General features: G+C 32.7%; 1 protein-coding gene across 1 annotated transcript; it reads right to left on the reverse strand.

The window, feature by feature from the left end:
* Window positions 1–7891: 7891 nt before the first annotated feature.
* LOC128227198 (putative adhesion G protein-coupled receptor E4P) lies at window positions 7892–24055 on the reverse strand. Its single transcript, XM_052937498.1, has 22 exons — window positions 23875–24055; window positions 23636–23734; window positions 23303–23403; window positions 22983–23162; window positions 22615–22695; window positions 22236–22356; window positions 16345–16458; window positions 15976–16048; window positions 15379–15481; window positions 15074–15117; window positions 14801–14912; window positions 13969–14072; window positions 13550–13658; window positions 13047–13197; window positions 11634–11703; window positions 11254–11320; window positions 11009–11094; window positions 10353–10479; window positions 10130–10171; window positions 9694–9777; window positions 9471–9579; window positions 7892–9134 (listed from the first exon to the last, which is right to left on the reverse strand). The coding sequence occupies exons 2-21, from the start codon at window positions 23649–23651 to the stop codon at window positions 9523–9525; spliced, it is 1842 nt and encodes a 613-aa protein (XP_052793458.1). The 5' UTR covers window positions 23652–23734; window positions 23875–24055; the 3' UTR covers window positions 7892–9134; window positions 9471–9522.
* Between the last annotated feature and the right edge of the window lie 1069 nt (window positions 24056–25124).

Below are 25124 nucleotides of genomic sequence, written 5' to 3' on the forward strand. Positions count from 1 at the left end.
ACAGCAGAAATAGGCAGAAATACAATATATTATATATAATAGCTTTCTATCATAAAACCTCTCAAAGGCCATGATAACAATGCTACATGTTTCACGATATAGTATTGACACTGAAAATTGTTAATTGAGTACAAATATATACGGTTTGCCCGATGCAAAGATCTCTGATTCATATCAAGAGAGATCCCTACAATGGTGCCTGGACAAAAAGATGGCTGGTTGCCTTGTTAAGATGATATTGAATCAGCTTCGACAATGTTTGGATTCCTTTTCCAACTCCAAGTTGTGTAAATGCAAAATCCTTCTCAATGTACGATTGTATGAACAGATAAAAATCATAGTTATTCTTGAATTCGATCAAATATTGTTGCATCAAACTAAAGTTATCATTTATTACATCCTCAGACCCGATATCCATTTTGAAAGATGTCCACGAAATGTGTAAACATTGTTTTAACGTCTAGGCAGAGTCACTAAAGCAAATGCACCAGTCAATTGAATCTGTCAAAAACCAGTTATATTAATATACAAATATCAAGATTATTTCAAACATTGGTAACACAATGCGACTATCTTGAGCAGAGTTTCTGGAAGGGTAATCAACCGTAAGCTAATGCAGACCCTCAGACAGGCGAGTCCAGGACGAAGCACACCTCCCAACTCGGAGTCACTCGAACCATCTAATAACTCGATCTAAGGTATGTCCCGAGCGACTCTGAGTTATCGCCAATCTACTGTAGTTTAGTGGTATTGGTAAGTGTGAGAGAACAATGTCAACGATCGAGTTGCCCTTGCGTTTGTAAACAGAAGTTAAATAAATAGATTCGGTAAACAAAGGCAAATAATTAACAATGCTGGAGATGAAGCTTCTGTCGATGAGTATAAGCCTCCGTATAAAACTTAACACTCAAGAACACAAAAAGTGTTAGGAAAACACACTACAAAAAGAGCGTGATTATGAACACTGCAAAACTTTTCTGATCTTTGTAGAACTAATACAGTGGTATTCGTTGCCTTTAGACATTTTCTGCATGCTTTAATTTTGTTATAAAAGTCAGCCACTCATATGTTACCAAATCCGTTACATTTTACAAGGCGGTGTGTCTGTTTGTAAAGTAGATGACGTCTTGTCGGCATTCTCATTTACTGAAAAAAGAAAACAACGTTCATTCGTTTTGCTTTTGCTCTATAGATGTGTTTAAACAATTGTTCTTTTTTATAACCTGAAAAAATACCTGCAAAGAATTGCAGACGGCAAAATAACACATACTGCACCAACGCCTAGTTTTTGTCGACGTAAAATATTCCTAGCACCATGTTATTTCTGTTAACAGCAGCAATAACAGAAGGCATATAACTGCCTTCTGAAAAGAAATCACAAAAAACCTTCATCCGGACAGATGCTATATTTGGGGACAGCTTCATCAAAAAACCTAGTAGCTAGTTGTATCTGAATGTATTGTGGTCATAAGAATTGAACTATTAGTAGTAGAAGTAGAAGTAGTAGTAGTAGTAGTAGTAGTAGTAGTAGTAGTAGTAGTAGTAGTAGTAGTAGTAATAGTAGTAGTAGTAGCAGCAGCAGCAGCAGCAGCAGCAGCAGCAGCAGCAGCAGCAGCAGCAGCAGCAGCAGCAGCAGCAGCAGTAGTAGTAGTAGTAGTAGTAGTAGTAGTAACAAAACAAAACATAAACAAATATAATTCGATTTCAAGTAATACCGAAATTTGTAACAGTTATTTGATAGATCTACCCTTCTCACACACTGGCTGGATTACACTCCATGTCCCATCAACCAAACACGTGATTTAGTTTCGACCAATGATCGATGTTGCATTTTCCCAACTGAATCTGACTATTGAGTTGACTTGATATTGCAAATTTAATTGACTTTTTAAAATAATCATATTTACGGGCAATATTCTGTAAAAGACATTTGTGAAACATCAAATCCAATTATTATTTCTTTTATATCATTTTAAGATTTTATAACAGAAGGAATGATATTCAACTCTGTTCTTCCTCAATATACCAACTTATCGAATAATCAGTATTTAAAACAGTTGTCCATAATGTTAGGCAATGAATGTTCGAAATATTGATTACCAATCGGAACACATGTTGGTTTACTCCATGTTCCATTAGCAGTACATGTTGCAGTTTCGTAGAAAAGGTCCTTGTTATGAAGAATGAGGAATCCCAAGTCACACTTTAACCGCACTTGGGATCCAGAGATGGTAAGATTGGAATAAGTGATAGAAGATGAGGTTGCATTCGACGCGTACCAACTTCCGCAATCTGTTAACGTAAGTAATACGTAAGTAATACGTAAGTAATACGTAAGTAATAAGTAACATGGTATGGCTACATCAAGAATAATCAATAATACTCAAAGTAATGAAAGATCGATCCTCCAAGTAAAATTGGTCACAAATGTATGATATGTTGCAAATTTGAATAAAATGTTGGTCACAATTCCGAATCAAATAATTACTAATATCCTTAAAATAGTTGAATGCAAACTTGTCATAAACAAGCTCAACTATATATCTATGACATACACGCTGGTAAATACGTGTAGTTTTCTGAACCCCGTACCCTGTTTCCATACACTTCGTTATATATTTTGTCAGTTAAATGAAATCAAGCAACGCACCTAACGTAGGCACTCGATCAATATATTGTACTGCTGTCTTCCAACAAAACGTGTACATTTCTTGGTAAATGAGGAATCCCACAGTCTTTGAAATAGGAAAACAATAAGTGATACTATTATACAATGATATGATTTTGATTAAGCAAAAGAAGCGCAAGATGAAAGTTTTCAACCATAATCTTTTTTTTATAAATATATATATAATTATTTTTTAAACTTAATGGAACCTTTTGGAAAAATGGACTAAACTTTACCATTCCACAAGCACAACTTGCAATACAACTTACCGTGCGTATCATTTCAGTCAAATGTTAGAATGTATAGTTCAGAACTCGTAATATCAGAGATTTTGGAAATAATTGTCTATGATCACGAGTACAATAAAATACGATAATTCCCGTTAATCAAGAAATATTCTGTTTATCTTATGTCTTTCTTAGACATGATTATATATGTATTTGTATTATTATTAACCGTAGTGGGTATCTGAGCAAAATAGGTAGAAGAGTAGAAGAGCACCTGAAAAGCACTTGACAAAATAGTTCCTCAAATGTTGTATGCGTTATCATTATTTCTACAATATTGCAGATAACGTCTTTTTTATTATTTTAATGACTGAAGCAACTATTCTCTTAAAATAATAGCATGCTAATTTAGCGGCACATGAATACATGTACGTCTCCATGGGACACCATTTTATGTTTTGAGCGGGGGTAGCATATAGCTCAACAAACAAAACGTGTCTAAGATTTATTTCAATTTCGATCAACAGGTAGTTGCATAAATTTATAATAAAGTTATATTATATTTTAGTGTTATTATTTCACTGACAAAACTGAATATTATACCGATAAGCATTACTTATTACTTATTTTATACAATCCAGAGCGCCATGGAACGAATTCAAACGCTATTTCTTTTAATCAAACAAGGGCTATAACTTAACAAGTATAAAAGCCAGGGTTATGGACCATGCAACACATATGCATATTGTCTTTGGCAACGTGGAGAAGTATTTAACGATGACTTCAAGTTATTAATCTTCATGATGTTGATGTCAGTAAACAAGAAGGCTCTCTCTTTTTTGAATTTTATAATAAAAAGCATATGTAAAGCGTCACATTTATCGCTTCATGACCGGTAACCCGGCAAGTCTCGTAACCGAATTTTTCTCGTTATGATTTGTCGATCCGATCTGCATATACGTGAAAATTATTTACATGGTGTTTGTCTTTGCAATAAAAGATCTTTTTAATAATTAAACATTCCTGTTATATACTTACTGATCAGTTCCTTGTATTTTCTTTATTCTTTGTTTTGTTTGATTTGCGCAGTACTTAGGATAATATTTAGAAAACAATCGATAGTATTTGCAAGAATGAACGGAATATATATAAGTATGTATAGAGCGTCTAAATATGTTCATTGTTTCAACTCCGGTAGCGCTTTCTTTTTGTCGCACTGACAATATAGCATAAGGGACAATCGTCATTGTATCCATATATTATGTAATCATTTCAGACAAATAGACGAGAGAGACAATCTGTTACTGAATAGCTTCTCTGCCATTTGAAAGTTAATTTAAATATATTTTGTAAACGATTTATTATATTAAATATTAAAAAATATCAAATCTTTTTTACAAGTTTGTGTAAATGAACAAAAACAAACAATATGGCGGTCTTGCAAAGCTTACAGACCTTCCGAGAGAGTTTTGTGAATGTTTCCTGACTTATTGGCCTTTAAACAACTAATCAAGCCATAAAGTATCCCAATAAGAATTATATTGTAGATGTTTGTGTTAAGAAAAAAGATGCAGAGTTCACTATGAGTGCGACAAAACGTACATACCGGTCACAGCGAAAGAATGAGAAGCTGCACGTTATTTAAATTTTGGTCGAGATTCACTTGTTAAGCGGTGAAATTTGACAAATCCTAGCAATTTAACTTAATATTTTGTAAATTGGTATTATGAAATACTTTGAATTCAATTCTTCCGGTCTAATCTGTAACATACTTTGATAGCATTGATCACCAATTCATATTTAAATGTTTAAAGCACTTCAATTTTGGAGAAGAGCTTATACAGTGGGTAAAACTGTTCTATACAGACATTTAAGGAATTATTCTAAATAATGGTCATCTCTCGGATAGTTTTACTATAGAACAAGGTGTACGACAAGGGTGTCCCTTGTCTTCTTTTTTTTCTAATATGCATTGAAATACTTTCAAATTATATTGAATGTTGTCCTGAAATCGAAGGTATTAAAATACAAAACTCTCATATAAAACAAACATTATTTGCTGACGATGCTACGTTTTTCAATAATGGAAATGAATGGTCATATACAAATCTAATTCATTCAATTCAAGATTTTGGAATAACGTCTGTATTAAAAATAAATTACTCAAAAACGATAGTTCTTCAAGTAGGTGACTTAAATGGAAAATAATATACATTTTAGTAAGGGAAGTCGTTTTACTTGGACCTCAACATCTGCAAAAGCACTTGGAATCATATTTTCCAATAATAGAGATTCTTGTTTGACCAACAATATTTTATCAAAAGTACAAGAATTTAACAAATGTCTTAAACAATGGCAACATATAAAGTTAACCCTTCTTGGAAAAGTTAATGTAGTTAAGACATTCGCCCAACCAAAACTAATTTTTCCTTTTACTGTGTTACCAAATCCTCCTGATCAACTGATAAACGTAATAAAAAAATCTATGTTTGCTTTTATATGGGATAATAAACCTGACAAAATTAAAAGAGAACAGTTATACCTCTCCCGTGAAAATGGGGGTTTAGGGCTCCCGAATTTGAAAATATTTATACAAGCTATAAAATGAAGCTGGATTAAAAGATTAATTGATGATAGTAATCATGGGAAATGGAAAATATTTTTAATAAAATACTTTACAAACAGGGTGGAAATATCATATTTGACTGTAATCTGTATGAAAACGATATCAAAATTTATGTGGTCAAAACATTTTTTTTTAAAACATTCTTACATCTTGGAACATGTTTAAAAAGAAGCAAGCCAACACACACATAAGAAAAGTCATAATTTGGAATAACTCCGAATTAAAATGTAATAATGAAACAATATTATTATAAAGAATGGCACGATAAGGAGATACTCTATCTCGAACACATCTTCGACTTTAGATTTAAAATGTTCTATTCATTTGATAACATGCAACTTCTGTACGAAATCCCCAATCGTGACTATCTAAAGTATCTACAACTTATCAATAATATACCGCAATATATGAAAAATGAACTAAAAATATCAGATATTACGGTTTTGGTTGAAAAAAATTCGATGTTGGAAAAAATTAAGACCCAAAAAAAGATAACGCAGTTTCTGTATAATAAACGTATTCAAAATAACACTTTTGAAATAAAACATAAACATATATGGGAAAACTCTTTAAACGAAACACTTAATTGGAAGGAAGTATATTCACTGCCATATATAGCAACAATTGACACATGTATGCGAGCCTTTCAGTTTAAGATAATCAACAGAATTATACCAACAAATAAATATCTATTTAAATGCAAATTATCCAATTCTAGTTTATGCAACTTGTGTTCCAACTTTGAGGAAACAATAAACCACATGTTCTGGGAATGTCATATCATACAAGACCTGTGGAATGATTTGAAACGCTTTCTCCACTCAAAAAATATTAGAATTGAACTAAATCTAAAACATGTTTTATTAGGAATAACCGTTGAAAGAAATTATAGCTGCATTAACTTCATAGTTATACTTCTAAACTTCTACGTTTTCTGTTAAAAAAACAGAGAAACCATTCCTTAGTTCCGAAATTTTGAAAAATACTTATATATTCGAATCAATATTGAACGTGAAATAGCTATTATGAAAGATAAATTAAATGTCCATTTGCAAAAAAATGGGCTTCTCTTTTATAATCACTAGATATATAATACATTTTAGAAAGCCAGATTGTCTCTTCTCCTTTTCTTATTATATAAAAAAAAAAATGGGTATTTTCTCTTTCATTTTTTTTTTAATTTCGCCCAATCTCCCCCCTTTTTTTCTAAATCAGAAAATCGCAAAACAATTGGTTCTTCATATGAAAGATACTTTTTATATACATGTCAAATGTTTTCTACGTATAGCTGTATGAAGTGCTTTTTGTATATGTTTGAATAAAAAAAAGAAAAAAGAAACGTATGATGTTTTATTCGGTAGTGATTTTATTTGTGTCTTAAACCTAGCGCTTTAAGTATTATTGTTTTACTGTACATAACAAGATTCATTGGAAGAGTGTGGTCTGTCTCTAGTAGTTTTTGCTAACGCAGTCACAAAAGCATTTCAATATCTTTACTTTAGTGTTGATGGATACTTTGATTAACAAATGGATATAATCCCCTCTATTTCAGTCGTCAACAATTTTGATTTTTTGCGCTATATATTGCTCGCTCAATGAGCACAGAATGACGTCTGTTGGAGTGTAAATTGAAAAAGTGATATCGTCAACAGTCAATGCACAATGAATGTCCGCTTTCACTGTAGAGAAGTTAATAGGGAATGTGGATTTTGCAAACAGTTGACGTATCGGAAATGCCTTCGTCAAGCCAATGTGCATTACAATAGAGATATGAATTGCAGAAATTTCATTACCGTAACTGATTGTCTAGACTAGACATAGAACATCATTTTTAAAAAACAAATCGAATTATGTATGCACTCCATTGATGTGAGCGGTCTTATTTGTATATGTAACTCCCCTGTGATTTAATCAGATACAAACACCAACCAACCAGGGTTCCCTCTGGGTTCTGAAATACTGTCACAACCTTTCCGCCGGGAGTAAAGAAAACCGAGGTCGGCCTCACGTACGGGTCAAGGCCCGCGCCCTTTTGGGGGTTCTTTAAATCTCCTGGAGTTTAAGCATTTTAAAATCTTTAAATTGCATTTAGACATTCTAGTACATGTTGATATAAGACAGACAAAAAGTAGGAATATCATTTAGGTTTTATTATATGAATAACATACTAAATTAGCATATTTAATTAACACATTGTCATGCAATAACATAAAAATTGTATAAGAAGCACATGTTATTACCAAGTTGTCATTCAATAACATATCAATTTTTATTGGCAAAACATATTGGTAACTATATACATACAAAAACAATAATCAAAATATTGCAACACAATTAGACATATATGTATATGTTGAATTCTGTGTAATGTCTGCATACAATAGTGTCATGAAATTAAATAATACATTTATGATTGCAGGATACACACTGAAACGGCAGTGTTTAATGTTTGCGCATTATATTAATACAGAAAAATTAGTTTGGTTGTTTTTGTTCCCATATTAGCCAAAGAAAATACCTGTCCTTTGTTCCAAACGATTACTCTAGCATTGTGCAAAAAAATACAACGTTCGTATCAATTATTTGTGTGACCGAAAAATATTGTTGAAAGAGATACGTATTGTAGGAGGACGCCAAGTTGTGTCTCTGACATTCAAATATTTAAAATTCTTTTTCTAGCATTTTTTTTTAAAATATTTAAATCATACATGTTTTTCGCAGTCGTACAACAACACCTTATTCTTAATTCATTCGCTTCTTCCGTATTGGAAAATATCGTTCAAACATAAAATCAAAAGCTACTTCACAAACTACGGCTAATATCATGTCTTTTACAAGCAAGGACTAATTAGTTGTATACAACTGATTCTTTATTTCCCTTTTAGTTTAATCTAAGCACAATATATTTTCAGAGCTTTGAGCATTAATACGCATCTGCATAAAGAGGTCAAACTTTCACGCCATCTGGCTAAAATCAAACTCCCTAAAATCGCCTTATTACGTTATGCTATGGAATTCTGATGACATCCCGTTCGTACAAAGCGTTATGAAACGAAGCGAAAGTCACGCAATTAACTGTCACGTTCAACACATGTTTTGATCATCCATTAAATGGCAGAGTCGTTATAAGATAAGATTCATTCGAAGCTTAAATAATCAATAAAATTAATATCAAAATATATTTAGCTGAGTTTCTTGAAGGCGATCTATCTGACAATTTGCAGCTGAGTATTGTTGGAAACCTGGGATATTTCGAAATATTATCTCGGTCACGAGCTTGCGTGGTCCAGTTATCAATCAAATAAAATATCAAGATCAGATAAATGCCGGTCAATAATAAATCTTGTTGAAAAAGCTTATTTCGAACATTTACAGCCCCATAATGCACATTAAAGTTCTCATCTAAATTGTGAAAATTTCACAAAAAAAGATAAGAAGCAAACCTTCCCTTACATTTCCATTCCTTGCTAAATCATTAAAATGCAATTCGTTGTCAATGTGTTAACTTATTCAAGCTTTAAATTTCCATGCATTATTTTGCAAAATTGTTAAAGTTTACAAGATAGAATTTCTGTTTGTAAAGGAGATGATGTTTTGTCCTCTTTTTCATCTTCTGAAACAAAGTGAGATTAATAGTAACATAAAAATGCTAATTAAAAGGCTATAGTCAAAAACGTCATAACCGCCAAAACATCCCTTTGCTTTTACTGTAAAAATATCTACACATGTATAAACAATTCCTAAATTAAAAAAAATACTGATACCTATCCTGTGAACATTTTTTCTAGCATATGCAATCGGCTTATATAGACAACTTATAGTTACAAATTAATAAAGTTAAAAACAGTTTTACTCTAGATTATCTGATGTGCATTACAAGTGCAAACAATATCATGAATATATAGGAAAGTCTCGATGATCATCTAACCAATGGGAAGAGCGATCTTACTTTTCGAGCTGCTCATTATTCCTCCGGTTAACACTCGTTTCGTTTCTTCTGACTAAGATATCGAGCTTTCAGTGACTGTCATTGATGTCGAGTTCATTCCAGACATGCGCTAAAAAGCATGATATATTGGATTTTATTATTTTACAAAGACAACTGAGCTGTATACTTTGGCTAGGCAAAAATACTTGTTGTTAACATAACACTAGATCAAAGCTCTACTTACTCGAAATGTTACACTGGTGCTTCTACTTTTGGTTGACATAACAGTTTCACTGCGTTTTCTGCTTTGCAATACGGCATCACGAATCTAAAATAAAATGAAATTTAATTTGATCATATTTTTGGTTAAAGGAATAACACAATGCAAACTACGGTCACAAGTCGAATAATCAAACATCGTCACAAGGCAACACACACGTACCACAAGTAATCGTTATTTGAATATGTTGGGATAAGAATAATGGCTTGATCAGTGAAGATTTATCACAAAATAACTGTTGAATGTTAACCCGGTTGATGGGCACCTCACACTTACTAATGTTTATTTATCTACCTAAGGTTTACACCATCTAAGCTAGTGGCCTTGTGGGCGGATAATTTTCGTCAGTGAATAGACAATTGAAAAATATCGTTATTTTGAATTTAAAGAATATTCATACCTGTGTATTTAAGGCACAGTGAAAGATGAAAATAACCAGCCCCTGCAACATATATAAAAAGTTAAGTCAGTTATACTGCATGAATATTCGCGTTAACTTATCTTAATGCTCAAATCAACAGCGTTTATGATGAACATAAGTGAATATATCGACAACAATTTAAGATCAAATATATATATAGTTTTTTCACTAAGGAAATAAACTATTGTGAAACGAGATTAACCTGCAAAGAATTGCAGACAGCAAATACATACTGCACCCACGCCATGCTTTTGTTGACGTAAAATATTCCTAGCACCCATGTTATTCCAGTTAACGGCAGCAATATCAGAAGGCATCTTACTGCCATTCTGCAAACAGTATTTAAAGGACTTAAACGGGACGAGTATTGGTCTTGTGACAGCTTCATCAACGATCATAGAAGCGAGTTCTCGCCTTGGATAAATATAAGAAGTAGTACTGCACTATTAAACATTTTAAAAACACTTCGGTCAAAAGGATACATGAATCATGATGTTTTCAACTATATTTCTGAAACAGCTATATACAATACATATACCGAACATAATATAGCTTATTGATAAAATAGGTTGTCCAGTTAGCGCAGTGGTTAGTGCACCCGCTTCTCACCAAGGCGACGCAGGTTATATTTCTGGCCTGGGCGTATGTGAGTTTGGTTGGTGGTCAACAAGCCGGACAAGTGGGTTTTCTCAGGGTTCTCCGGTTTGCCCCACATCACAAGACCACACTCTCGCGCAACATCGTGCCAACAAGAATGACAAAGTATAACCTACCATAGCCTTCTTCACAATCGTTGTAAAATATATAATGTTTTAACTAAAAAAGAGCAGTAATGATAAACCTTCAAATGCAGCTTACTTAGATTTGTCTGATATCCTTTTTTGTGATATTGCATGAGATCCAAACATCGTCCTTATAACTACGACCAGGATCACGGCATTTACCTAGGTAATGTAATTGTTGATTAAAACGGCAACATACATGGAACTTGTAACTATTTCAAGGATACATATGTTGAAGCTACAACCAACGCTTATTTAAAAGATCGAATGCTTTCATTCCCAATGAAGGTAACAGATGACAAGTTCAAATAAAACAAACACCGTTATTATTGCAAGAGCTGGTCCAACAAAAGCCCAGATAACTCCACTCTCAACTGACAACCAGCAACTGAAGAAGAGAAAAAGACAAAAATGTATGTTTGTTGTCCTGTGTGCTGCTTGGCTTTTGAATTCGATTATTAAGAGATTCTACAAGAGGATAGTAAATTCTGGTTAATCGCGATGTCCTATCAGTTCCCATTTCAGTTACAAACACTCATGACAACATTACTGGATTCTAGCATTCAAACACGTGCGAGAGTGTTTATCATGTTTATAAGCTGTTATAATTATCGATCACAAATTTCCTGTATGTTCTATATAATGCATTGTTTTGATTGATGAATAGTCAACAAAGCTCAAGCTTTTATAACTCCACTTACAAATTTTCAGTTCCGTAACCATAAGTTCTACTGGCTCCTAAAGCAATTCCTACTACCATTGCTGGAAAAACTGTGAAATAAACAAAATAGCAAGATATCATTGGTAATAAATTATAGTGATAAAATATGAATAAGACATTATCATTTTACTTTCATTCTTGAAAAAATTCATTTTAAGCATTTAAACTGACTGCTGTTTACATATTTCGAATGTTGCTATAAGGGCCGGCCACTGTCCAAATGTGGGTGAGAAAGGTTAAAAATTAAAACGTTTCAATAGTTCATGTTTTATCTAGTTTTGAGAAACGATCATTTATCAATAATAAAATGTACATTCATTCTTGGTGAAATGTTTTGCGGGAGTAAGGAGTTAAAACAAATTTTACAAAAGAATATTTTATCACATTTTGGATAAAAAAAGCATTAAAAGTCTGTCGAAATTATTAGTTTGTTTTTATGTGAAAATGCCCCAGACTAACTATTCAACAATGTCTTCAGAGTTCTTGATGAAATATTATCAAATAAGAAAGTTATTCAAACAAATAATGATAAGTAGTGGATTAAAATTAATTTCCTGGTTACAAAAATCCCCAATATCTTTTTAAGAATAGCTGCAATCATCACAAAACCTCAAGACAATGTTGATGAGTAGTTCCGATAAATATGAATTACAAAAATACTAATTTTGTTTCAAGATATTTCCGGGAAAACGGTAATGATTTTTTATTAGAAATCTGAAATTGTCTTTGGTTAAAATTGCTCAACTCTTTATAACAGCTTCACATTTTGCTACTAATATATGAATTATGCTTGCAAAATATTGATTTTATGCGAAAAGCTACAGAAATAAGCTCAGTAGCAAAACGTTTAAACATAAACCCGGTTTTATGGCACTTGGTAAACGCCAAAGACATAGAACATAAAATCACAAACAAGAAACATGGAAGAACAGCACAAAACTCCACAAGCAGCACAGTGCCTACATACTTTATATAAAAAAACTAGGTATGTTTATCAAGGATTGTTAGGTACTGCCTTGGAACGGTCAGTAAAATGTAAATTTATGGGGGTTAAAACCAGTTTAAGTGCACAAACCTCACTCTTATCTCAACAATCCAAAATAAAGATAAAACGCAAAAGGTAAATCTTATCAAAGAATGCATTAGTGTTCAAAGTATGAACCTCAAAACTTAATACAAATTGACTTTTTTAAACATTTTACAATTTGGTTGTTCAAACGAAGTTTGCATTGTGGCTTGCCCTTATAATCAAAACCTCCATTTTTTTGGCCGCGATTAATTATACAGTGAGGTTATTCTTCCTAAAAAATATCGTAAACTTGAGACGAAGAACATCTGACAATAATTGAATACAATCATGACACATGAAACAATAGTACAGAAAAAGTCGTACCCCAAGCCACCAGAATGATCCACTTAAACTTCGACTTTGTGGTGAAGACAAAACGGACAGACATGAATATGTCAACTCCCTCCGCGAGCATGAGGCAGAAGACCACGAGGTAGATGTAGTGTAGAAGGGCAGCTATTGTAGTGCAAACAATCTAGTATATGTAGGAAATACAAAACGGTATCATGGCTGTGTCTGTTGTTGTTGAAATTATTGGACAAAGAAATGAAATAGCAATGAAATAACATTAAATCAATTAGTATTAATGTTAGTGCTTCTGTTCTGAGAAGATTTGCCTGGTCGAATTTAATATAATTATCAATCTCATTCGACGAATACAAAAAGGAGCAAAAAACTGAATTTTGTTCTTTATCATAATGAAAATTGTCTAAGAAAAAACATTCAGAAAAACTCAAAGTTATGACAGTTCGATCTAAATACAAAGAACGTTAAATCAAGTCTGATTATAAATGCGTTAATTTAACATAATTTTATAATCTACTTGCCCTGTTTTCTGTTCTGTCTACTCCACCCAGAAACAACGCATAAGAAAAAATAAGAGCTGTCGATAAATTCATCAGGATAACAATTCTTGTTTGGTCGGTTTTCATGTGTCTGAAAAGAGAAAAGCAATGGGTTAGGACCAAAAGTCAAGTATTTTCCTCAAGTGTTTTACTGACTTATCTGGTAATGTTAATGATGTGATTGATGTTTAGTTCTATTATGATTAAACAAAAGTTACACGTTAACATTATAGTACTTGAAGATGCACGCTCGATGGCGACGGCGAATATGTTCAATACCGCAATTGATCAGAACGTTTGCAATTTTAACCACAGGCGGATTACTTCTTTGGTATTGCATTATACAAACATATATATTCACAAATGCTAATATTTTATTTTTTCCCATTTATAGCTTATACCTATGAAAGTATATGTGTAACGCCACTGTTAGCAACAGACCCAGTATCGAAATACTGCAACCGACAATGGAAATGATGTCCAGTGCTTTGGTGTTCACGTTATCCTGAAAGGCACATTACAACTAAAATTATTGAAGATAAATTGCTTACTACATGTGTGATTTAAATTTATATTGAAAATAATTTTGTTTAATCAAAAGCATTTGTCGGATAACTTTAGAAATAAAATAATCATTTGTATATAGAAGTGTCTATCTTTACGGAAATAAGTGACTTCTAGCCTCAACAAATAAAATGTCTTCCTTAAATACAGAAAGTGTATTTTAAAGCTGTACTCTCACAGATTGAACGTTTTGACAACTTTTTTTTTGTCTTGAAACGAGCCAAATTTTGCGAAAATACATGGACACCAGGTATAAGAAATTGCTGACAAAAAAAAATCAGATCGGAGATTTTTAAATTTAAGTTCAAAAATTGATGTTTTATGCGTTTTTCTTAAACCGTTACTAACAAAAAAAAAATTTCGAACGGAAATATGAAAATATATGATCTGATTTTTTGTTATCAATCTTATTGGTTTGCAGATATTTAAGCAAAAAAATGCTCTTTCCAAGACAAAAAGTAGAAAAGTTGTAAAAATGGTATATCTGTGAGAGTGCAGCTTTTATGATAAAAAAATAATTATTACATGTCAAGAAATCTTCTGCAAATGAATTTAATTATATAAATGATAAAGTTGAGGCGAAATAACTATTGACATACTGATTTAGAATATCAATAATTTAATCAAATTATGAAGAAAATCGATTTATCTTGCTCATAACACCTTTACCTGAATAAACGGACTCATAAGAATGGCAAAGTTGGTAAGATGACTACAACTGCAAACTGTATGAGATTGATTTGTGTGGACAACCTTGCAGCCACTGGCGTCCCAAACCGACCTACACAGGAAATATTACAAATGCATACGAGGAAGTTTATAGTATATGTGAAATTGGTACCGAGATAGCATATAGTTCATTGATAACAATGTCGTTTTTATAGAATTGTTTTGTCGAAACGATCGTTAAACATTATAAAATGTGTGCAAATAAATACATACTCTGATTCGTTCCAAAACGAACAGGCTGGAAAAGACAGGCTTTTCTGAAATTGATAAGAAAGTGTTAGTATATACATAAACCATAACTGCATTGCCTATCATTACAAATTTTAAGTGAGCACTCATTCTAACTTTTTGAAAGGAAATTAAACATTAAACAAGTTATCATCTCATCATTTATGTCACTATGTTTAATGATTGACTATTTGAATAAATGGCTTAAATATCTATAACAATAAGTTTAAGTCTGCGTCAAACTAAATGTTCAACTTGACATTTCACAATTAGGACGTTAGGGCGATTACCTCAAAATGCGTGAACGTAAGGAGTATTTCAAACGAAGGATTAGATTCCCAGTTGTCCATATTTACAGAAACAATCTCGGTGTTGATGCTTTTTTGCAAAGATCTGAATCAAAAACATATCAAAACAGCAAATAGGGGATGCTATGTTGTACATTAAGTTATACAAGATGTCGATGCATCACAATAAGTTAAACCAAAAAAACATGCCAGGTAGCTTTAAAGAATGCCATTATTTCAATCAAATTATTACTTTTGTATTTTCAGTGTTACTTTTGAATGAGCCATGTTTAAAATAATGATATTCAGTAACCGTATATAAAAAACAACATTATAATAATGCCATTTATCTATATCGTTTTCCATTATGGGTTATAATTTCATTATGCAGCGTCCAATTGTGCCACACTTGATATGTTATCCGCAGGTTATATTTTTGCAGGTTTGAACATCAGAGCAGTTTGGTTAGACACTAGTAATTATTTGACAAATATTGACCAATCAATCAGCATTTTGGATTTATCCATGGTTCTACAATTTGCTGTAGGTAAGAATTATGTTAGTTCATATGTTTTTAAAAATAAAACACGATCTGTTTACCTGTGTTCGTTTGACGAAGCAGAGACGATGCCAGACAAATTTCTGTAAAACACAGCCGAGTACTTCTTTGAATCTGTATTAAAGAACGGAATATAGTACACATAATCTAAATAGCGTTTCAGACGTATTTAAACATCTCAAATAAACACACAAGTGTTGCATCTAGCCCACTTAAACAAGAAAAGAAGCGTAACTTACTAACGACTGGCAACACGTAAATGTACTACGCTTTGACCAATCTTCAGGGCCTATAATATACTAATAGTAATTGACGTGTTTTTATAATTCTAGAACTATTTTCAGTGAATCCTAAGTTTGCATGATAAAATGAAAATAACGAAAACAAAACAAAACGAAAAAGGAAAATACCATTTAAAGATTTGTCTGGAAGATGTAGTGCGCTTGAAATTCCTAAACTAGTTCCATTCCCAGGAAACGATATGCCATCATTTGTTGTGTTGTGTATTCCTGCTACATGCACAACTACAAAGCAGAAACGATTCCTGAATTAGTAAAAATGTTTTAAAGGCGTATTAATAAAACAAAACCATATATACAGGCAAGCTCAGTATTCCAATACAATTATACGAATACTCTGTTTAGAAGCACGTCGCTTAACAGACAATTTAAAATTAAGACAAATAAACACGACAAAAAATAGACACATAGCTTTATTATATGCTTTAGTTTATGCTCTGTTATATCTTTCCCGGTACTTGACAGAGAAAGCAGAATACAAATGTAATTTCATTGTTTCAAACATAAAAAAATTGACAATCTTCACTGCTTTGCAATTCTACACCTTTAGCTATCCAAAGTATTTATTATTGCAAAATATACGTCAATTGTGAAATATAAATTTTAGTGCTCTTTTGGTAAAATATACAACGATGTTTCAACGAACCAAATGCTCATCATCTATGTATATAAGGTCAAGGTCAAGGTCAATGGTCAGCACGGGTATTTTCAGCAGTGTGTTAAATAGTAATTTAAATCAATCTAAACGAAGTAATCGGATTGTTTTCCTGGTGATATGGCTTCATGATGGGATGGAGATGGTATGGACGAAAGTGGTCGGATGAGTAGTGGGGATAATGGGGATAATGTGGAATATAACATTCAAACAGGTAACAGATTCGAACAAAGGCAAAATGGCGGCTTCGAAACTGTAAACAGAAGAAAGAAAAGAAAGTTCAAAAGCGGATCAAGTGGCTCAAGCACCTCATCAAATATGTTTGCAAGTATGACAACCGATGATAAGTTGATAAGTATATTTGAACAAGTGAATAAAAACTATGATCAAATCAGAGTAATTGAAACCCAACAATCAGATTGTAACACTGAAATGAAAAATATTAACAAGAGTTACCGGGAAATGGATGAAAGTATGACTCGTATGGAAAGATTACGTGAGGCTCAGCTTTGGAGCTCTAAAGTGCTTTCATACAAATCCATAGATGCAGAAGCTAGAAGCATGCGTAACAACATTGTTGTGTATTGTTTAACAGAAAGGTTAATAGGTAACAGCAATCAGCTTGTGTTAAACTTTCTGAGCAATGAACTAGATATGGACACTAGTGAAATGCATATTGAGAGGGCACACAGAATGGGGAAAATATTTGACAACAGGAAAAGAGATCATAAACGGCCAATGGTTATCAGATTCAGGGATTACATAGACACAGAGACAATAATGAAAAATGCATATAAATTAAAAGGGAGCTCATTTGGCGTGGATAGACAATATCCAAAGGAAATCTCGAAAGCAAAATCATGGAAGTTCAAGAGGGTCGTAGTAGGAGACAAAAGGTTAAAATTATGTTTCCAGCTAAGCTTTTTATCAATAGAAAGTTGTGAATGACATGTTTCCTGAATGTTTTAAGGTTCTAGGATCTGACAGTCTGACAGGTTCACATGACAGCAAGAGTCAATCACAACATAGGGAGAGAGAATACACTCGAGTTTACTCAAACGATACTGTCACTGATGACGATGTGGGATTAGATGAATCGTCCGGTGAAAGCGAGCTGAGTGTGGGTGAGGTTTTCGAAGAAGGGGACTTGATGGTAAATGACCGGGGTAACGCCCACAAAAAGGCAAACAAGACATTATCATGTAACCAATCGAAAAACAGCGAATATCGAAAGTCAGACTTACCTGAAAATAATGTAGATAATTCCGTAAAGAATGATGCACAAGTTAAGGATACTTCAAAGAAAGCCACTCATCACACCACAAAGTCAAACAGTCCACGAAAAGAATTAAAAACAGGCTTGCAGAATACACCAAAACATGTATCACTGCCAGGGAAATCACGAGGTAAAGAGAAGCAAACCGTGTCAAGCGCTAAAAATAGAACTGTGGTAAACCAAGACCGTGGCAATTTGACGGGATCCAAGGCTACGGGGGGTGGACGGAATAGCAAACCGGCGGGGGTCGAGAAGAACAGCGAGTCGAGAACCAATGGTAGACAAGGTCGATTGGAGAAGTAGGACAGCGGGGAGGAGTCAAGAGAGGTCATGTTTTGTGTACTAAACGTTCAAGGACTTGTGGGGAAAACCTATAATAAATTAGACTGTGCAAAAAAATAAAAAGTTATTTAATGATAATGATATTGTTTTGTTGACTGAAACGTGGTTGAATGATAATTTAATTTATGATGTGGATGGATTTAAATATTTCGTACTTAGTAGAAAAGATAAAATTATTGGATCTAAACGAGCCAGTGGTGGTATAATAGCATATATACATAACAGTTTGACAGGTCAGGCGGAACTAGTGAAACAAACTGAAGACTGTGTTTTGTGGTTGAAAATAAATGGTAATTTATTTAATCCCAGCAATGATATTTTCTTGTGTTTAAATTTATAATGTCCCACAACGTAGTAGTAGGGAAATGTTTGCCGATACAAATATATTTCATTTATTGATAAATGACATGATCTATTTAGAAAATATGTACGACTATGGTTGTAATTTTGTAATAAGTGGAGATTTCAATGCACGTGTTGGTGAAAAGCCGGATTATGTTGAAAATGAAAATATTCATGTTGTGAATTTATTATCAGATGATTATATTATGGATGATTGTATTCCAAGAACCGGTAAAGATAAGACTATAAATGTGTATGGCAAACAGTTGTTAGAATTTTGTAAGGCGACAGGGTTAAGAATTGTGAATGGAAAGTGTGGATTAGATAAGGATATTGGAAAGTTTCATTTGTAAATTCTCAAGGCTGTAGTTTGATTGATTATGTCTTATGTTAAAGTGATTTTTTTTCAATGTATTTCATCTTTTGACATTATGGACATTAATGTTATATCAGATCATTGTGTTATTAGATTTGGTTTAAAATCATGTACACAGACTAGTATGAATCAAGGTTTGCAAGATGATGTTTTGAATATACCATTTAGATATAAATGGAATGATGAAAAGAAGGATTTGTATTTGCAAGCACTTTGTTCTGATAATGTGGTTGAACAATTAGAGTTATTGTGTGAAAACATAGATTAAACAAGAGGTAATGCTGATTTAGATGTAAATCTTTTGTCTTTTACTGATAAAGTGGATACTATATGTAAACCTTTATTTAAAAGAAACATTTGTAAAAAAATTATAACAGAAAAGAAAATGTTTGCAAAGATGCTGAATATTTTGATAGTGACTGTTTTGATTTAAAGAGAAGGTATTATAAATGTTTGAATTATTATAGAAATAACCCTTGTGATGTTACAAGAATAGATATGGTGCATGCAAGGAGAGATTATAAAAATGAGGTTAGAAAAAAGAAATTTGTATTTGACAAGTCACAAACATGTAAACTCGAAAATGCTAAAATGAATAATGCAACATTGTATTGGAAGATGCTTAAAAGGATCTATTGTTAACAGCTCATGCGCCCTTACATCCGGTGATTTTGTAGTATATTTCAGATCTATAAATGATCCTGAATCAGTGTTTTTCCAACCTGATGAAGACATATTGTATTTCAATGAAAGATTTTTAAAAGGATAATTAAATGTTATGTTTGAGGAGCTTAATGTACTTTTTACTATTGAGGCTATCAGAAAGGCTTGTACTAAATTAAATAATGGTAAATCAGGTGGCCCTGACTGTTTTATTCATGATTTTTTCAAGTATGGATCAAACAATGATGCATTTAGTACAGCTTTATGTAAATTGTTTAACAAATTATTTGACATTTGTTATTTCCCTGAGAAGTGGTCTGAAGGGTTCATTGTGCCATTACATAAAAATGAGATGTTAATGTTGCAAGTAATTATAGAGGTATTACATTATGGAGTACACTTGGAAAGTTATTTACTAAAGTTATGAATGATAGACTTACTGATTGGGCTGAAAATTATCAAGTGTATATTGAGGCTCAGGCTGGCTTTAGGCAAAATATGGGAACTATTGATAATGTTTTTGTTCTACATGGCATTAGAAACTATTTCACAAAAACAAATAAGAAGTTATTTACTGCATTTGTTGACTTTACCAAGGCATTGATTATGTTGTACGGGATATTATATGGTATACACTTATTGAACTTGGGGTAAGAGGTAAAATGTTAGATATTATACGTTCAATGTACAGGAATGTTAAGTCTAGAGTAAAATATGACAATGTTTTAAGTGATAGTTTTACATGTTTGTTAGGTGTTCGTCAAGGAGAATCCTTATCTCCATTTTTATTTTCAATGTATCTAAATGATATAGAAGAGTATTTCATGACTAATAACCATCAGTGTATAGATTTAGATGTGTTTAAACTATTTATATTGTTGTATGCTGATGATATTGTTTTGTTGTCAGAATCAGAGGCTGGTTTACAAGAAGGTCTTTTATTACTAGAGAGATGTTGTGATAGATTGAAGTTAAGTGCTAACTCACAAAAGACCAAGGTCGTGATATTTAGGAAAGGCGGTAGATTAAGGATGAATTTAAATTTTTTATATAAAGGCCAGGAATTAGAAATTGTTGACAAGTTTCAATATCTTGGAATTGTATTTACACCAGGGGGTTCCTTTACTAGTACTTTTGAAACATTGTCAGGACAGGCTATGAAGGGTATATATAAACTTAGACAGTGCTTATCCAAATTTCCGACGTTGTCTGTGAAGCATAGATTAGATATTTTTGATAAACTTATATATCCAGTTACGGCTCTGATGTGTGGGGTCTTTTTAATAGTCAGCAAATAGAAAAAGTACATTTAAATTTTTGTAAAGAGATATTAAGAGTAAGAAAACAAACTCAAAATAATTTTGTTTATGGTGAACTAGGTAGGACTTCATTGTTTAGTAAACGTTCTGTAAATGTGATTAGATATTGGATTAAAATAGTAAATATGCAAACCATAAAATATGTCAGAATTGTATATGATAAAATGTACCTAGAAGTAGATAGAAATCCAAATAATAAATCATGGATATACATGTTAAGAGAATTATTACAGAGGCTTGGATTCAATGATGTATGGTTAAACCAAGGAGTTGGGGATATATCTTTATTTTTAAATTTTTTAAGCAAAGAGTTATTGATATTTTTATACAGAGTTGGAGCTCAAAATTAACAGAGTCTACCAGAGCTAGAACCTATGTATTTTTTGCAGATTTCAACATAACAATATATTTAAAGGATGTTAACATTGATAAGTATAGAATTGCATTGTCAAGATTAAGGATGTCTGCACACAGATTACAGGTAGAGGCTGGTAGATGGCATAAACCAGCTGCTATACCTTATTCGGAAAGAAAATGTCATTTATGTGATTCACTGGAAGATGAATATCATTTTGTTCTTGAATGTAAATTGTATACTGATATAAGAAAAGCTTACATAGATAAATACTATTTTGCAAGACCTAATATGCTTAAATTTATAGAATTATTCACCTCTCAAAATTATCTATGTTTGTTTTCAAAGCTTTCGAGTTGAGAAATGCCTACTATAGTTATTACGGATAATATTTGGTTATTCCTCTCGCTGTGTTTATGTTGTTGTATGGAACTGTGATTGTTAAACCAATTTGTTACTGTATGATTGGAAGATTGAGTGACCATTGACTATGTTAAAAACATAAACGTATTGTATTGATTGTGTACGCATGGGCGTATTGCCTATTGTATTCTGAAATAAACTCTATAATAATATCTTCAAAATAACTGCAATAACTTACATGTATGAAAGACTTTTTTTTCCTTATTGTATGTGTTTCCGTTTATTGATTTAGTCATTGATTACGCATTTACCTAGATTTGAAGCAGCAAATGTCTTCGATGTGTTGCCAAGGTCCCCTATACCCTCAGAAATTAAGGCGACATATTTGTCAACGACATTCAAAACACGCATTGCACCTTGACGTTCCTGTGGCTCGAACATTCAAACAAAATAACAGTGAATTTAGTTTCTCAATTTTGGTGTAATAAGCAAAAATGTTCCATTCTCAATTTGAATGCGAAACGTGTTTGATATTCAATCACTCCACTGTGTGTTTATGAACGTCAAAAAAACGTACAGAGTTGTTGAAGTACAAACTATAATTAAATTCAAACTAGACAAACCAAACTATACCATATAGAATCGGACAACAGATCATGATGACAAAATAAGACGGCACATTATAATTACCTGCTCTGTATCATTCCCCATCGCTTGCCAGGATTTTGCATTTTGCTGATCAAGCAAGTTGCTTGTAACGGACAGGAACGACTGCAAATAATAAAGATTATTAAATGGTAATTATGAATCATTTTAGAACAAATGCCTTCTGCTGATCATACACTGACTGATTGTGGTGTTTAATACTATCTGTAAAAGTTGTATACGTAAAACGTACGGTAATATGAAAATGGACCAATTTCGTGTACGATTTCTTTTCTATCACCAAGTCAGGCATTGATATTCCATTAAATTATAACAAATTCATTGATCTATAAACTTCCCGTAGGCATGAAATTTCTATTTCATCTTTTATAAGATAAACATGAATACTACACCTCTGTCTGTTCTGTTGTAACTGACATGTTTTCCCCAATGCTCGCAATGGTATCCAAAATGTTGGTCACTTGATTCAGCTCACCACCGAAAGCCGGGCGTCCACTTGAATGCGTGACTGAGGTTAGACTTGACAACTTTTGAAGATTGATTTGAATGTCTTTTTCTGTTGGATGTTGCAGCTGAAAATATTTTGTAGCATTACAAAAGTAAAACGATATACGTTTTGAGTCTCAGCACGGGTTAACAAGCTGAATGTTACAGATTTGTTTAATAAGTGCTGTTTTGGACAAAGATATGTACAAAATAATTATCAAAATACCGCTTGCGATATTTCTGCTATCGACTTTTGAATGCAGTTGTACATTGGGTACAGCCACGATCCATCCATCAAGCAATGCCGGGTTATTTCTCCTATATATCCTGAAAAAGGTTCAATCAACAACAACTTTTGAATTACTATCACAATCTGTAATAGTTATTTAATGACCATGGTTATTGTAGTTGGAGAACGATTTGGGGAGAAGAATAGGTTATTATTATTTTTATTTATTATCATTATTATTATTATTATTTTTAGTAGTAGTAGTAGTAGTAGCAGTAGTAGTAGTAGTAGTAGGTAGTAGTAGTAGTAGTAGTAGTAGTATTCGCTTACCGTCAGGACAAGCCATACTTATGATTTGCCCAGCCCTTGTTATGTTCCAAATGTGTCCGTATATGTCAATATCCTCTGGGCAAAACTTCTCGCTCGTCTCTTTAAAATCAAATGTTAACTATAAACGGACCCTTGATGAGTTTTCAAAATTTTCTTAAAGAAATTTACAAAACCATTTAATTCACATATTTTGATATCATCTTTTATCGTACTATGTCACATTTACTTGACTGGTTTACCTTTCTCACAAACAGGCGGGTTTCCACTCCATGCTCCGTCAACTAAACACGTGATGAAGTTTCGACCAATGATCGATGTTGAATTTTGGCAACCGAATCTTATGATGGAGCCGAACAGATATTGTGAATTAAAATGGTTATTATTCAAAATATTCACATTCGGCTGTAGCTTCAAAGGAGGACATTCTGTGAAAGACAGACATGTAATAATGTTTTTGTTTATTTTCATATCGAACAATTAAAGGTAGAATAATATTAATTGGACTGTACATAGATCGTATTGCCGCAATTTATAAAATAAAATTACACAATCAATACGATAACAGTATAAATGTTCAAAAGATTCTTTACCAATCGCAACACATGTTGGAGGGAAACGTTTACTCCATGTTCCATTTGCAGTACATGTAACAGTTTCGGTGAAGACATCCCTTGTATGTTCAATATAAAATCCTAAGTCACATCTCAAAAAAGCTTTGGACCCATAGATGGTAGAATTGGAATAGGTGACAGAAGATGAGGTTGTATTTGTCTCCACCCAGTCTTCACAGTCTATCGTATTTATTACATTGTTTTATTTGAGATGAATTGATAGACAGTCAAAACAACATATATGCATGAATATCTGAGACACACCGGAAACGAATTGAATAAAAAGTGTTATATGAAGCTTACATATTTCAAATCAAAGAAACATTGTTATACTTAAAGTTCATAGCTTGAAATATTATTTGACGGGCTCAGCATGGAGGAAATAAGCTGAGCACATAACATACCCACTGGCACACACGTGTAGTTTTCTGAACTCCATTTCCCAGTTTCTATACACTGTAGAGTTATTTCGCTGTCATTATGGCCATATACATGATACCCATCACTGCACTTCACGCGGGCACTAGATCCATACGTTGAAATGCTGTCTTCCAACAAAACTTGTCCATTATTTGGTAGATGGGGCATTCCACAGTCTGTTTGTAAAACCAGGATGTAATATGATATTGTCATTATGCAAAATGTATGCAAATTGAAGGATTTTAAATAGACCTCTTTTCTACAAATGCTGAGTTTTATCTGCAAAACTAACCGGAGCCTTTTTGATATATAAATTTAACTTCATCAATAGAAACGGGAAAACGTATTTGATCATTATTCTATCTTACAAGTTTTACCGTTTAATGTATTCCCGTGATTACTCGCTTTGTCAGTGACACTATTGCTGGTCGTTCAAAAGCGTTAACTAAGACATTTAT

This window comes from Mya arenaria, chromosome 3 (genome assembly GCF_026914265.1).
Source record: "Mya arenaria isolate MELC-2E11 chromosome 3, ASM2691426v1".
Classification (NCBI taxonomy): Eukaryota; Metazoa; Mollusca; class Bivalvia; order Myida; family Myidae; genus Mya; species Mya arenaria.